Source organism: Trachypithecus francoisi, unplaced genomic scaffold (genome assembly GCF_009764315.1).
Source record: "Trachypithecus francoisi isolate TF-2019V2 unplaced genomic scaffold, Tfra_2.0 Lachesis_group10, whole genome shotgun sequence".
NCBI lineage: Eukaryota > Metazoa > Chordata > Mammalia > Primates > Cercopithecidae > Trachypithecus > Trachypithecus francoisi.
This window is the reverse complement of record NW_022681455.1, coordinates 96,728,909-96,742,286: the sequence shown is the minus strand read 5'-3', so window position 1 is coordinate 96,742,286 and position 13,378 is coordinate 96,728,909. Positions and strand designations below refer to the sequence as shown.

The 13,378-nt window shown below is 58.7% G+C and overlaps 1 protein-coding gene across 2 annotated transcripts in view; it reads right to left on the bottom strand.

Moving 5' to 3' along the window:
- Positions 1–13,378, bottom strand: part of GNAO1 (G protein subunit alpha o1) — a 168,388-nt gene that overhangs the window by 4,243 nt on the left and 150,767 nt on the right. The window contains exons 7-8 of one of the 2 annotated variants that reach the window (XM_033218448.1): positions 11,969–12,122; positions 4,922–9,315 (exon numbers count right to left, since the gene is read on the bottom strand). In XM_033218448.1, the coding sequence (XP_033074339.1) occupies positions 9,128–9,315; positions 11,969–12,122 (342 nt within the window). In that variant the 3' untranslated portion in view covers positions 4,922–9,127. Of the gene's footprint in view, positions 1–1,601; positions 1,756–4,921; positions 9,316–11,968; positions 12,123–13,378 lie in introns of those variants that run through there. The other variant, XM_033218447.1, reaches the window with a different exon arrangement.

The following is a 13,378-nucleotide window of genomic DNA, read 5'->3' as shown; positions in this document are numbered from 1 at the left end:
CTTTCGGGGCTTGTCTTGTGCCTCCTGCCCTCACTCCATCCTGCAGAGGGCACCTTCTCTGTGGCCAGTTCCCCCCCACTAGTTTCCATCCTCTGAATAATACCAATGGCAGCCACAGCCAGCACTTCTGTAGACCTGGCACCAAGCAGCTGTCCCTCCAGTCACCCTTGGGCTGGGCATGATTATCCATTGTGTTGACCAGATTAGAATGAGGCACAGGTGACTGAGCAACTTGCTGAGCTGCAGGTGGTCTGGCTGCAGAGGCTACCTGGGCTGCCTGCCCTATTGGGTCTTTCTTTCTTTGAAAGCCTTGAGTGCAGCGCACAGTTCCTGGCCCCACCTCCCACTCTGCACCTTGGGAAGAGCAAGAACCACCTTGCAAATTCACATCAGCATGGACTGTCAGTGAGGACACGGTTTGTGCTCAGAACCAGCTGACAGCCCTTCTTCACACACTGCTCCCAGCTGTGGGGAAGGGTGGGGAGACCGGCAGTGACCTATGCTGGATGTGGGCGCCCTGTGGCTGGACTTGGGGACCCATATGGCCCTGGGGCTGAGCCCAAAGTCTTACTGCAGGGCTGTCAGAATATGGGTTCTTGGCCGAGCCAACCTGTGCCCTGACCTGGCGGATGACAGGACACCTCCTGCTCCATGGCAGGGTGCTGGTCCTCTGCACTCTGCAACCTGCAAAGGCGACTCCTACCCCAGGGACCCCTGGAAGCTTCCCAGCCCCTATAGGGACCAGGGCTGGGCTCTGGCATCCCCTCAATGCTGCTTTTAGGCATTAGCAGCAGCCCAGAGCTGGCCCATCCCATAGAAGCCACCCTCCCTCATCCATCCATTTGGAAAGAGCTTCATTTAGTGGGGTGGGGAGGTCTGTGATACATTCCCCTGAGAGCAAGAAGAAAGCCCCAGAGAAGTCAGAAGAAACTGAGGCAAGGATGGAGGAGGCTTGCAGATAGCTGGAGTGGTTGGATTTGGGACAAAGACCAGGGGTGGAGGAAGAAGGGGAGAGAGGAGGTGCAATGGGGCTGGGGTTGGGGAGGGAAGGCAGGCATGATGTGGGACGAGTGGAGTCGTCTGGCTGGGCGGCTGCACAGAGATGAAGTATGTTCCAGGCACCGAAACAGGGAGCAGAGAAAGCAGGTGGGGCCAAGAGGCAGCCCACGCCCTGCTCACAAGCCACGTGTCCACCTTTTGGTTTCATGCAAAGGTGCTGTGTGGCCCTGGGCAGGGGTGAGGGGAGGCCACTGCTGAGATTACAGGAGGCTATCCTGAGATCGCTCCTAGAGGGTGACCAGAAGGAAGGGGGAAGCCTGTGATCCTGTCCTGCCCCCTGCTCCCCACCATGTCACTCCTGAGTGACTGGGTCCTACCACATATATCTTAGGAGGGGCCATTCTCACTACGCCGAGGACTGTGTCCTGGGAAGCCCAAACCTGGTGGCACAGTGCTGTTTTTCTTTTGCGCCCCACCAGACTCCTGCAATGGGTCCTGCTCGCCAGCTAGCCCCAGCAGCGCTGGCCGAGCAGCCTTTTCTCTGAGCCATGGGTCCCTGTCAGGGTTGGGCTTCCCCCTGCACAGGACTGCCTGGCACCCACCTGTGTATTCAGGAAAGCAGATGGTCAAAGGCGACTTCTTGATCTTCTCGCCAAATAGATCTTTCTTGTTGAGGAAGAGAATGATGGAGGTATCGATGAAGAACTTGTTGTTACAGATGGAGTCGAAGAGCATGAGAGACTCGTGCATGCGGTTCTGCGGCCGCAGGAAGGGAGGAGAGAGGACAGACAGCGGGAGGGAGACACAGAGACAGGGAAAGAGGAGAGAATTAGGCTTGACAGAGAGGGACTGGGCTACTCGGCAGCTCCTCCGAGAGGCTGCCAGATGGAACCTGAATCAGTCACACCTCACAGCACATCTCATTCCCTGCTTCCAGATAACCTGTCATGTTGGGGCCAGAGGCAGAGACTAGACTGGGCACCAGCCATGGCTCTCTGGGGAGGCTGAGGACAGGGTGACCCAGGTTCTCCCCACTGCAGAGTTCCCAGCTATGCGAAGGTCTCCCAGCACACATGTGTGTGGCCGTGTGTGTGCATGCGCCTGTGTGCCTGTGTGTGTGTGCGTGTACCTGTTATGTGTGCCTATGTGTGTGCACCTGTGTGTGCATGCCTGTGCATCCATGTGCCTGAGTGTGTGTGTGCACCTGTGTGTGTGCCTCTGTGTGTGTGTGTTGGGGGTGGTGGAGTCTGGACTGGAGCCGGAGAGCTGGGCTTTGGCCCTTCCTGCCTAGACTTCTCCTCCTGGGCCCATCCTGGGACGGGGGATGTCCTCTGGGAATGGTGAGAGACTCCAGGCCCTTCCCATGGGCTGAGGGGAAGGCATGCCACATCCTGCCAGCCTCCTGGGGGCCACCACTCAGGGGAGAGGTTCCTGGCAGGGCCACCGTCAGGAGTGCCTGGGGGACTGGCCGCACCTCCTCTGGCTGGGTCCTACTCAGCCGCATCTGACACTGCATGGTGTTCTAAGCAAGGCAGATGTGGAGGGCTGCCCCGCACACAGGAGCCTGTTTAGCAAATGGATGAACATGATGGGCACCCCAAAGAAGCCGAACCGAGGGGCCAGCCTTCTGCCCAGGGCAAAAAACTCTGCTTTGGGACCCTGAGCACATTCACTTGGGTAGTCTGTTTCTCAGCAGTACACAGGGCATCTTAGTCTCTGTGAATGAATCCATTCCTGCACAGGGAGGGGGAGGAAGGGACAGTTCCCCTTATTTTCCCCAAGAACCCTGTCCTAGTCCTGGGAACTTGCCCACTGTAAACCCAGCTCCCTGGATCTAAAGCTCAGAGGTGACCCAGGCTAAACTCTACCTCTGGAATAAGAAGAGTGACACAAGTAACAGGAAAAAGAAGAGAGCTGGCGTAGACGCCACTGGGCATCTACGGGGAGATATCTCCCCCAGGGATGAGCACACCGTGGGTGCTGAGGAATTGCTGGTTCCACTGCCGCACCGTCCCCCTCTGAGCAGAAGGAGGGTGACGAAGATGAAGTGACCACACCAGTCACCGAGGACCATGCTGTGCCAGTGCTCTCCCTGCCTCATGTCATTTAACCTCATCCGGCCTGAGGGGACACCATGGTGACACAGCTGGGCCAGATCCAGAACTTATGCAATGGGTCTCTCCAGTCCGTATCAGCAGGCTGTGGGGCTTTCGAGGAATCAATACTAACAGCAGCATGGCGGGCTCCGCACATCTCACAGCCAGTCCTCCCTTCGGTATCTCCCCAATGCCTGCATCATTCTACCATGACCCGTAAAGGCGGCCAGCCCCAGCCCCTGGTTCTTATTGGCTGAAGTTGGTAGGTGGAGGGGCAGAGTTCTCAGCTGCCTCTCAGGGGCACCTGGACAGCTGGCATGGCTTTATTCCCCAGCCCCAGGAGCTGTAGTACATGGCACTGGCCTTTCATTCTGCTGAACAGACTCAGTAAACTCACATGATCTCATCACTCTCCCATCCTTAATCAGTCAATTTCATTCTCAGTCCCCAGGAGCATTTTCCTGTCATCTGTGTGATCCCACCGGGAAGAAGCAGATCTTGCTCGCCCTGAGCCACCTCATTGGGATCTGTTCAGAAAAGGGCAACCGGAGGCTTCTGGAGGCCCAGTGAACCTGTGTCCAGGGCCTCGGGCTGTCCACACTCAAGTTCATTGCGCCGCATATGAGGCCAGAGTGGTGAGGTTCTGAGACCCCAAGGATTCCACAGGAACACCCTCCCCACTCCACAGAGCCACCTTGGCCTGCAGCTGCGTAACAAATCGCTGGAAACCCACAGCCAGAGCCAAGCTCCCTCCTCCATTGCACACCTGCCCAGGCACTGCCAGGAGCAGCCACTAGAGTGACCTGAGCTGGGAGTGGGGACTGTGCCCCCTTGGCCACTGAGCTTAGGTGTGGAGGAGAAATCAAAGCCGGCTCATTCAGGCTCCACAGTTCCACTGGTTAAGGCTGAGCCCCCGTCACAGCCCTACGCCTCAGGGCCACAGAGCATGACTCACACGCACTCACTCTTCCAGTCAGTACTGCCTGGTATCTATGTGCAGGGCTCTCTGCTGGGCTGCCCCGAGGATATAAGAATGGCCACGTTAGGCTCCTGCTCTCTGAGAGCCCCGAGTCCAGCTGGAGAAAGATGACGCATAGTCTGTGGTCCCAGGAGTGGCAGCGCAGGGGAGGACTTGGGGAGCAGAGGACAGGCATAACCAAGTCTGTTTTTATGGGCAGAGGGCCTTGGAGGGAGCCCCCAAAAGCGGCTGATCCTGGAGACTTGGGGAGGGCAGTGAGGAGGGGAGATCCTGCAGGGCAGGGGAGGCGCCGGCACTGAGACCCCTGCCAGCCCCCCAGGCCTGACTGCCCTCCCTTGGCACGCTGCCTGGAGCCCATTGCCAAGGAGCTAAGAGCACAGTTCATCCTCACAAGCTCCCCGGAGGAAGCAGACGCCGGGCTACATTCAAAGAAGAGATACCACCATTCGAGAAAAGAGAAAGAAGCCAGAGGTCACAGACGGCCGACAGCCAACCCCCGAGACCTCCACCTGCCCCAGGCTGCAGTGGAGGCCCAGGAGCAGCAGGAAGCGGTGCCAGCACAACCATGGCCACTGCTGCGTCACCCACAGAAGTGTCCAGGTGGGCACCAAGCTCTCCAGGACAGGAAGGTGGCTCGGCGCAGAACGGAGCAGCCTCCTACCAGATGGTGATCCTGACAGGAGGGCAGGGCGCCCAGTCGCCCTGATTCTCTGTCCCCAGCAGGAGTGTGCCCACTCTGCCAGGCTGCCCGCAGTCCTGGGACCAGGATGGGGCAGGGCCCGAGGACACACATGCAAGTGCACCTGGCAGGAGCTCCCTGGGCCCTGACAACACATCACACTCATGCTAGGAAAGCGGGCACTTTTTATTAACGGTAGGTGACTAATAAATACATTATGGCAGCCAATAAATTATTACAATAACTAGAGATTTATTAAACCAACAAGTCACTCTTCTTACAAAATTACAGTTAATATGGGGTGGGCGGCAGCGACGGGGTTGGGAGGTGGGACCACTGCACTTGAGAGAGATGGCTTTTCTAAGGAGGGCCTGGGACGCCTGAGCCCACCTGGCCTAGATGGGGAAGAGGGGTGCGTGGGGAGGCAGAAGGTACTCAGCAGGGGTAGGGTGAGGGATGGCTGGCAGAGTCAAGGGATGGGTCAGAACCAGCGAAGTAGAGAAGACCAGGAGGCAGGAGGGGAGGGCCTGGCTGCCCAGAGCTGTGGGAGTAACAGGGGGGGGTGTGGAGGGGAGGGGAAGAGAGGGGAGGAGTGGGGAGGGAAGGGAGTAGAGGAGTGGTGCCTCAGAGCTGCCGGCTCTGCCAGGAAGGCCGGTGGGTCTCTGCTGGTGGTCTTGCTGCACTGGGCCTGGGGATGACAACTTCTCTTCCAGGGGGAGCCCCTCTCTCAAGGAGGGGATCCAGGAGTTTGGATTGGGGGCCATTCTTTCTGCTTTCCCCCCAGCCTGCCCCTTCTTTGACAGGGGTCTTCATCTGGCTGGAGTGGGGTCTGTCTGGAGGCTCCAGCTCCTCTCTGGGCGGGGGGCGGGGGGGGTCAGGACTCTTCTTGCTGAGGGGTGGGAGATGGGGAGCCCTACCACAGACCCCACGGCAGCAGCTCACGCCCGGGTCCCGTTCCCTGGGCTGCTGGGATCCTGCACTCTAGGCTTGCAGCCTGACAGCAGGAACTGCCTGAGGGTGACTGTCTTCAGCACTGCACACTGAATCTCTGGTGGCCAGGGAGCTGGAGCCTCAGGTCTTGGTTCCTAAGAACTGCCAGATTGTGCCTGAAGGCTCCCAGAGGCTCAGAGAAGAGAAGAGGCAGCCAGAGGAGGCTCTGTGCCCCAGACTTCTTGAAAAGGGGGAGGGCAGGCCACTAGCTGACTTGGAGGAAACAGTGGGAGTGCTCATAAATATCCACCTGGGACTGCAGGGAACTTACTTGCCAAGAGTGCACCAGATCAGACTGAGAAATAAAGGGGGTGACCAGGAAGGATGCGGGCTAGAAAAAGGAAGAACTTCCAGAATCAACCCCTGGGTGCTAACTGTAGAGTGTCAGGTGGGAGCAGGGGCTGAGCTCCCCACTGCAGGACTCATGTTGGCCACAGGGAAGGGCGTGGGGGAGGCCACCCCTGGGTCTTCCCTGTTGGGGTTTGTAGATAGCTTCGTTACAGGGCTTGCAGGTGGGAACTCGAGGCTGCCTCTGCTCCTAAGAACACTCAGGGAAGACCAGTGCAGACCATGGAGGGCAGGGATGCCTCCAGTTCCTGCCAGAGGGAGCTGGGCTGTGGGGAGGGCCTGGCAGACAGCTGCGTCCTGGCAGCAGCTTTGGTGGTCTTCTGCCTGAGCTCCAGGGTCCCCATGGAACCCAGAATGCCAAAGCTGTTGGCCAGGGGCCCAGGTTGTGCTCTCTGCTTAGGGCTGGGCAGACCCCACGCCCTCCTCAGGCCAGAGAGCCTTGGGGGCCTCTATTGGTGCTCAGAGGGAAGGCCAAGACCTGGTTCTTATGATGGCCAGTGGCGCAGGTCACAAAACTGGCCCATAGGCATGAAAGTGGCAGGCATAATTTTCATGAGTTTGGCAAAGACGTTCTTTGTAGAAATCAGTTTCTGCTTGGCCTGCTAAATCCGAGCCATCGGAGAGGTTAGCATGGCCCCTCAGGGCACACACAGGACCACTGTGGATTAGAAACGCACCCATATCTGGTCACTCACAACATTCTTCCCACATCCACATCCACGACGGAGCCAAATCTTATCTGTCACCCTCAGTCGCCACCCACAAGGTGGAGCCGCCGGTTACGACATGGATGACAGGCGTCACGCACAGGGAGATGGTTTCTCCCTGGATACCCCTGAGGGCCAAGGACCCCCCCAGCCCAGGGTGGGAGGATTGAGAGCAGTGCAAGAAACTGAGGAGGCTGGAGCATCCAAGGGAAGAGAAAGGCAGGCCGGGGACAGACAGCGGGAAGGCCTGAGCACCCACTCTTCCAGCCCCAGTTCTGTAGACAGGGAAGGCCTGGATCAGGAGCCTGAACCCAGCCTGGTGCTCTGGCCACTGTGGTCTGAGGGAGGTTGCTGGGGGATATAGAGAGCCCTTCAGCCCAGTGACTTCCACCTCCAGGGTGATGGCCTTAGAGGTGGAGCGTGGCCAGCATCCCCTTTTGCCGGCTGCTTCTGAGCCTGGGGTTACAGTTTGGAGCAGAGTTAGGGGCACAGCTGGCCTCACCCAGGGTGGTGCTGCTGAGAAATAATTGCCATGTCTTCCACATTGGGCAGGATGGCTTAGCTGCCCAATGTCCATGGTAGGACACTGGGTTCCCAGGGCCTGTCCTCTGCCACGCCCTAGCACCTGGTGCAAGGTCCAAAACATGACTGAGGTGCACACAGCAGAATGGACTTGGGCTGATGGGGGACTCCTGCAGCCTGGCTGCCAGAGGCTTCCCAGGCACTGGTCCCTGCAGGCATTTGGCACTAGGGAAGGTCCCTGGGTCTCCTGGGCCCCACTGAGAGCTCTGTGCCTGTGGGTCCAACAAGTCCAGAGCTGTTGGCACTGGCGCTTCCTGGCTCTGGGGCAGTCTGGGGGCTGCAAGTGGAAACCCAGGGGCCCTGCCTGGCCGGGGACTAAGCAGTGTCCAGAGTCGGGGCAGGGAGAACGGAGGGCTTGAGGAGGGAGGCCGAGGCCTGTCAGGGGGTACCCTCATCCCTCCATGGCACATCTAGGTCCCCAGGCACAGCCTGCTGTACAAGCACACGACTGGCCTGGGTGTGGGCGGTGGCCTCAGCCACCTGGAGGCATCTTGGAGTGGGAGAGGTGTGTTGGTTGCCCAAGGCCAGCCAGACCTGCGTCCCCAGGAGAAGCTACCCCGCCCTCTTCTGCTCAGGGATCTGGGCAGTGAAGCCTCCTCTAAGGGGTCCTAGGACTCTCCCTTTAGAGTAGGGGACAGGGGAGTGCGTTTGTGCTGGCCTGGGCCCAAATACTCCAGGGTGTCAGCTCCATCCCCTGCTGTCCTCTGTCCCGGGGGGCTGAGATGACACCAACGGCTGCGGACAAACTCCCTGATTTCTTCATCAAGACAGTGAGGCGGGGCACTGGCTGCACACCATACCCCACTGCCCGCCCCACCCAGACCTCTGCAACTACAGAATCCCCAGCCCGAAGGCCTTTGCTGGTTTGAGTTGAATTCAGTGTGGACTGTATCTGTTCACACCTCAGAGTGACCACCCGAGCTCCTGGTGACTGGAAAAAAAAATGGGTCACCCTTGGGCCTGCAAGGACTGGGCAGGAGGCCCCAGCCCAGGCGACACAGGAGCCTCCACCTACCTCCCCCGTGCCTCCCACCTCTCCCTCTTCCCCTCCCCCCCACCATCTATCTGAGCCATAAGTCAGTCTCAAGAAGCATTTCCAGAACTCGGAGGAGTCAGGGATGGGGGTTCTCTGGGAGAGCAAAGACAAAGGAGGATGACCCAGAGAAGGAAGGGCTGAGATCCAGGGGAGGGAGATGGAGGCCATCGCCAAGGCCTGAGTCCTCCCACCCATACCAAGTTGGCCTGGTCCCACCCTGGCTTTTGTTGACGGAACTGCCCTCCACCAGAGACCCCAGGCACAGCGGAAGGATGGCTCCTATGACCCCGCCCTGCCAGCATCCTGCTGCAGGGCTGTCTGCACCACTGCACCATCCAAGATGAATGACAGGAGGACACTGAGGCTTCCAGTGAGACATCAGGTGCAGGGTGTGCCCATCTGGGCCACACGGCGGCCCTGCCCTGCCCCCACAGCTTCCCGATAAAGCACTCAGAGATGACGCAGAGGCTCTGAGCGGCGGAGTCTCCTGGCCTTGCAGCATGCACTCAGCGGCCCCGCCCTGCCCATGCGTTACCACGAGTTCTTTTGGGGGGTGCAGGTGGAGGATGTTCCCTCCTCCCTCCCTTGGTGCCAGCCTCTGGGGTCTTCTTCCTCAAGTGCAAAGAGTGGTCTGAGAGTGGTGGAGCCTGGTTCCAGGGGAGGGGGGCGGCAGGCCAGGCAGGGCAAGGGTGCCGGGCAGGGTGCCCAGGCTCAGTAGAGTCCACAGCCCCGCAGGTTTTTGGCGATGATGACGTCCGTCACGGCGTCAAAGACAAACTGGATGTTGTTGGTGTCCGTGGCGCAGGTGACGTGGGTGTAGATCTCCTTGTGGGCTGACTTGTTCTTGCTCTCGTACTGGGCCTGGATGTAAGCCACAGCTTCTGCGAAGGTGCTGGGGCCTGCAGAGCAAACAGGCAAGGTGTGGTGAGGAGAGAGGCCCACGGGACTGCACAGGGAAAACCTGATGGAGGGGACCTGAGGGGTCAGCAAAGTCAATAGGGGGTCCTGGATCTAGTCAGGACACAGTGGGACAGTGTAAAAGTCATGACAGATACAAAATGTCAGGTCTCTCAGTATATCACCTGTATTTATCTATTTTTTTTTTTTTTTTGAGATAGGGTCTTGCTCTGTTGCTCAAGCTGCAGTGTGGTGGTGCAATCGGGGCTCACTGCAGCCTCCACCTCCTGGGCTCAAGTGACTCATCCTCTCTTCTCAGCCTCCTGAGTAGCTGGAACTACAGGCATGTACCACCACACCTGGCTAATTATTATTATTTTTTTTTTATTTTTTTTAAATTTTTTATTTTTGAGACGGAGTCTCGCTCTGCCGCCCAGGCTGGAGTGCAGTGGCCGGATCTCAGCTCACTGCAAGCTCCGCCTCCCGGGTTCATGCCATTCGAGTAGCTGGGACTACAGGCGCCCGCCAGGTCGCCCGGCTAGTTTTTTGTATTTTTAGTAGAGACGGGGTTTCACCATGTTAGCCAGGATGGTCTCGATCTCCTGACCTCGTGATCCGCCCGTCTCGGCCTCCCAAAGTGCTGGGATTACAGGCTTGAGCCACTGTGCCTGGCCTGTTGTTATTATTTTTAATAGAGATGGAATCTCACTATGTTGGCCAGGCTGGTCCTGAACTCCTAAGCTCAAGTGATACTCTCATCTCAGCCTCCTAAAGTGCTGGGATTACAGGCATGAGCCATCACGCCCAGCCATTTATGGACTCCTGAGGCAAATGTTGCATCTTACCGTGGGTCACGTGCAAGGAGGTTTGAGGGCACTGGGCTCATGCAGGTATCCCTGGCTGATGCATGCCCTGTGGGTGGGCCTTTTCCTTTGGGAGTTCACAGAGCAGGCTTTGACATCACCTCCTGTGGCCACTGCTTGGCCAGGTGGCAGGAGGAGCCTACAAACTTCTTGTTTCTGATGTTCACTCACAGGGGATTAACAACCGCCTGGCTCAGATCCTACCTTCCTCGGGGACACCACATTGACCTGGTTCCCAGGTAGACACAGGGAGAGGAGAGCCTAGAAGAGAAGCTTCTAGTTTGGGAAGGGGCAGAAGAATAGGACCCCAGCTTTGCACTGAAGGCCCTCAGCCTCCAGGAATCCATGCCAGGCACAAGCAGGGCTGTGACAATCTGTGGATGGGGCAGCAGGGATGGGAGCTGGAGTTCAGAGCCGCAGCTCTAAGCTGGAGTAGGCTGCTGTGCAGAAAGCCTGGAGGGTCTGCCAGACCTCAGCTCTTTGCTCAATCTGGGCTGGAGGTTGGGGAGTGTCCTAGGACTGCAGCTGACTACTCAGCCTCCCTTGTCCCCTCCTCCTTCCCCACTTCAGCCCCAAACTGGCCTTGGTAACTGACCTACCCCACCTGTTTCCACTGCCCCAAAGGCCACAAGCCCAGGTCACTAGGGCAGGATCCACAGGCCCTCAACTATGGCTAGACAGGAAGCTGGCTGGGAGCTTCCAGGGAGGCTGAGCCCTACTCAACTACAGCTGGACGTGCCTGGGTACTGGCCTGCCAGGTACTCAGCCTGATTTTGGGGGATGGGCGGAGGCAGGAGGTAGGAGAGCTGTGCTGCTTGCCTGGCCCCAAGCCCCCGGGGTGCCCCACTGGGACTCTGTCGGCCCCTGCTTTGTGCCCTCCAGGACTCAGGGTAGGTCGGGCTGAGGGTGCCCCACTTCTCCTCCCACTCACTTCTCTGGTCAGGGTCTGGCCATCTCAGAAGAACTGATGGGCACCCGGGCTATGCTAGGGCCCTGTAACTGCTCTGGGGTCACTGACCAGGGCTGCCACCCTGCAGCTCCTCAGGAGACCCTGGTCATGCTGCCTTCCTGGCTGCCCACCCACCCCATGGTCAGGTAAACCCACCACAGCACTAGCAGGGCTGGCCTCTCATCCCTAGCACCCTATGTAGGGGGCCAGGGCTCTGCTGCTTACAAAGCTCTGTGATTTGAATCTTGCAGCAGCCCCGTGTGAGTTACAGGCATAACCCTAAAGGCAAGAGCAGACAGGCGGAGAGCACTTCCTATGTGAGTACCACATGAAGCTCTGCGTGCCCATCAGCTCATTCCCTCCTCAGAGCACCCGGTGAGGGAGGCGAGGGCAATTACAGCCATCACTCCACCTCACAGACCCAGAGACTGAGGCTCAGAGACGCTGCATGACCTGCCTGAGCTGCTTGTGAGTGGCAGAGCTGGGGCATAAACCCTGGGCTGCCTGACTCCAAGCCTCTGTGCCCTGCCCCTCATCTTCTCAGCGTTCTCTTGTCACAGAGAGCCCCTGTGCGCAGACAGTGGAGCTCAGGCTCCCAGAGGCCACCATGGTCGCATAGCTCATAAGTGGCAGAGCCAGGGCTCCACCTGCTTTCCCTGATGAGGAAGCCCTGGCTAGCTGCCCCTCCTCGCTAGAGCACAATCTGGGGGCAGGGTGGGGCCCGTTTGTGTGGATTCTCTGTGGCAGAGTCGGGGGCATCCACAGAGCACAGGAAGGGTGGACTGGGCTTTGGGAATGGGGCCCGCTCCCTCGGGGGCCTGCTGTCCCTGGAGGGGTCTCTACCTGTATATTCAGGAAAGCAGATGGTGAGCGGGGACTTCTTGATCTTCTCTTCAAATATGTCCTTCTTGTTAAGAAACAGGATGATGGACGTGTCTGTGAACCATTTGTTGTTGCAGATGCTGTCAAAAAGCTTCAGGGATTCGTGCATGCGGTTCTGCAACAGAGTGGAGGGGCGAGTGAGGGGCGGCAGCATCCAAAGCCCTGACCCACCACGGCCAATGACACAGCGGGACAAGCAAAGGCAAGGTCCACCAATGTGGCTGGACGCATCACCGGGACACAGACCACCAGGACGGAGACGGGAGGATCCACAAGGACAGACGGGACGTGGTCCTGTTTCATTCCACACGCAGGCAGGGCGGGGCGGAGCAGGGCCGGGCAGGGGTGGGGAATGCTGCCCCCTTCCAAAGAGAGCTGGCCCCAGGTGGGGGCAGTGAGGTCACTGGAGAGGCTCCAGCTCATGGAGAGGACATGCACCATGCACGTACAGGGCAGGGGCCGCAACCACCACCGAACGCATCTGCGCGGAACCCCGCTCATGCAGATTTCTCTACCAGGGTCTCATTCGGTTTCGACAGCGAGGTTGGAAGGGTGCACGCATTCGGCTGGGAAACATTAACCGAGGACTAAGAGATCCTCGAATTAATCCCGAGTTGGAAGCAGACACCAGGGGGATAGCGTCTCGGGGGTGAGCTTGCTGTGGCCTTGGTGTGGTTGGTGGTTTTGTTGGTGGGCTGGGGCTGGGGAGGCTCTGGGAGAACTGGTTGTTGCGGCTGGTTTCTCAGTAGAGGGGCCAGAGGAACCCCAAGATGAAACACAGCAAAACAGATTAAAGCAGAGAAGAAGATAAAAACCCAACAGGAGAAAGAGAAAAATACTGAAAAATTGGTTCAACCAGTCTCAGGGCCAGGGCATCCTGGCCAGTTCCTGCAGAGAGCTCCGTGTGGGCTCACAGGGGCCATGGCCATCCTGGGCCTGTGGACCGCAGGGCAAGAGATGCAGGATGGGTAGGATGAGCCCAGGCCAAGTGGCTGGTGAGGAGTGAGGGCGCAGGGGCAGGCTGGGCAGGTGTCACAGCAAAGTCACCCAGCGGCGCCCTGAGAACCTGCTGCTTTCAACTCTTAGCTGATGGATTCGGTTGGAGGGAGGTGCTTCATACCTTCCGGGCTTGGAGGGTCTCTCAGAACTGGTTTTGGCCTTGGTTTGGCAAGATAAGGCCCTGCAGGCGGTGGCGGCGACTGTGGTAGTGGAGAAGTTGTGGCAGCCGCAGGCCCAGCTGGGTGGTGCTGAGAGCAGGTATGAGGCCAGGACCAGGCTCTCGGGCTCCCGGGATACAGCGGACAGGGCGGCTGGAGGGCCAGCGGCAGCCACTAGCCCCAGGGCTCTCCTGGCCTGGCTCCAGGAGCTGCT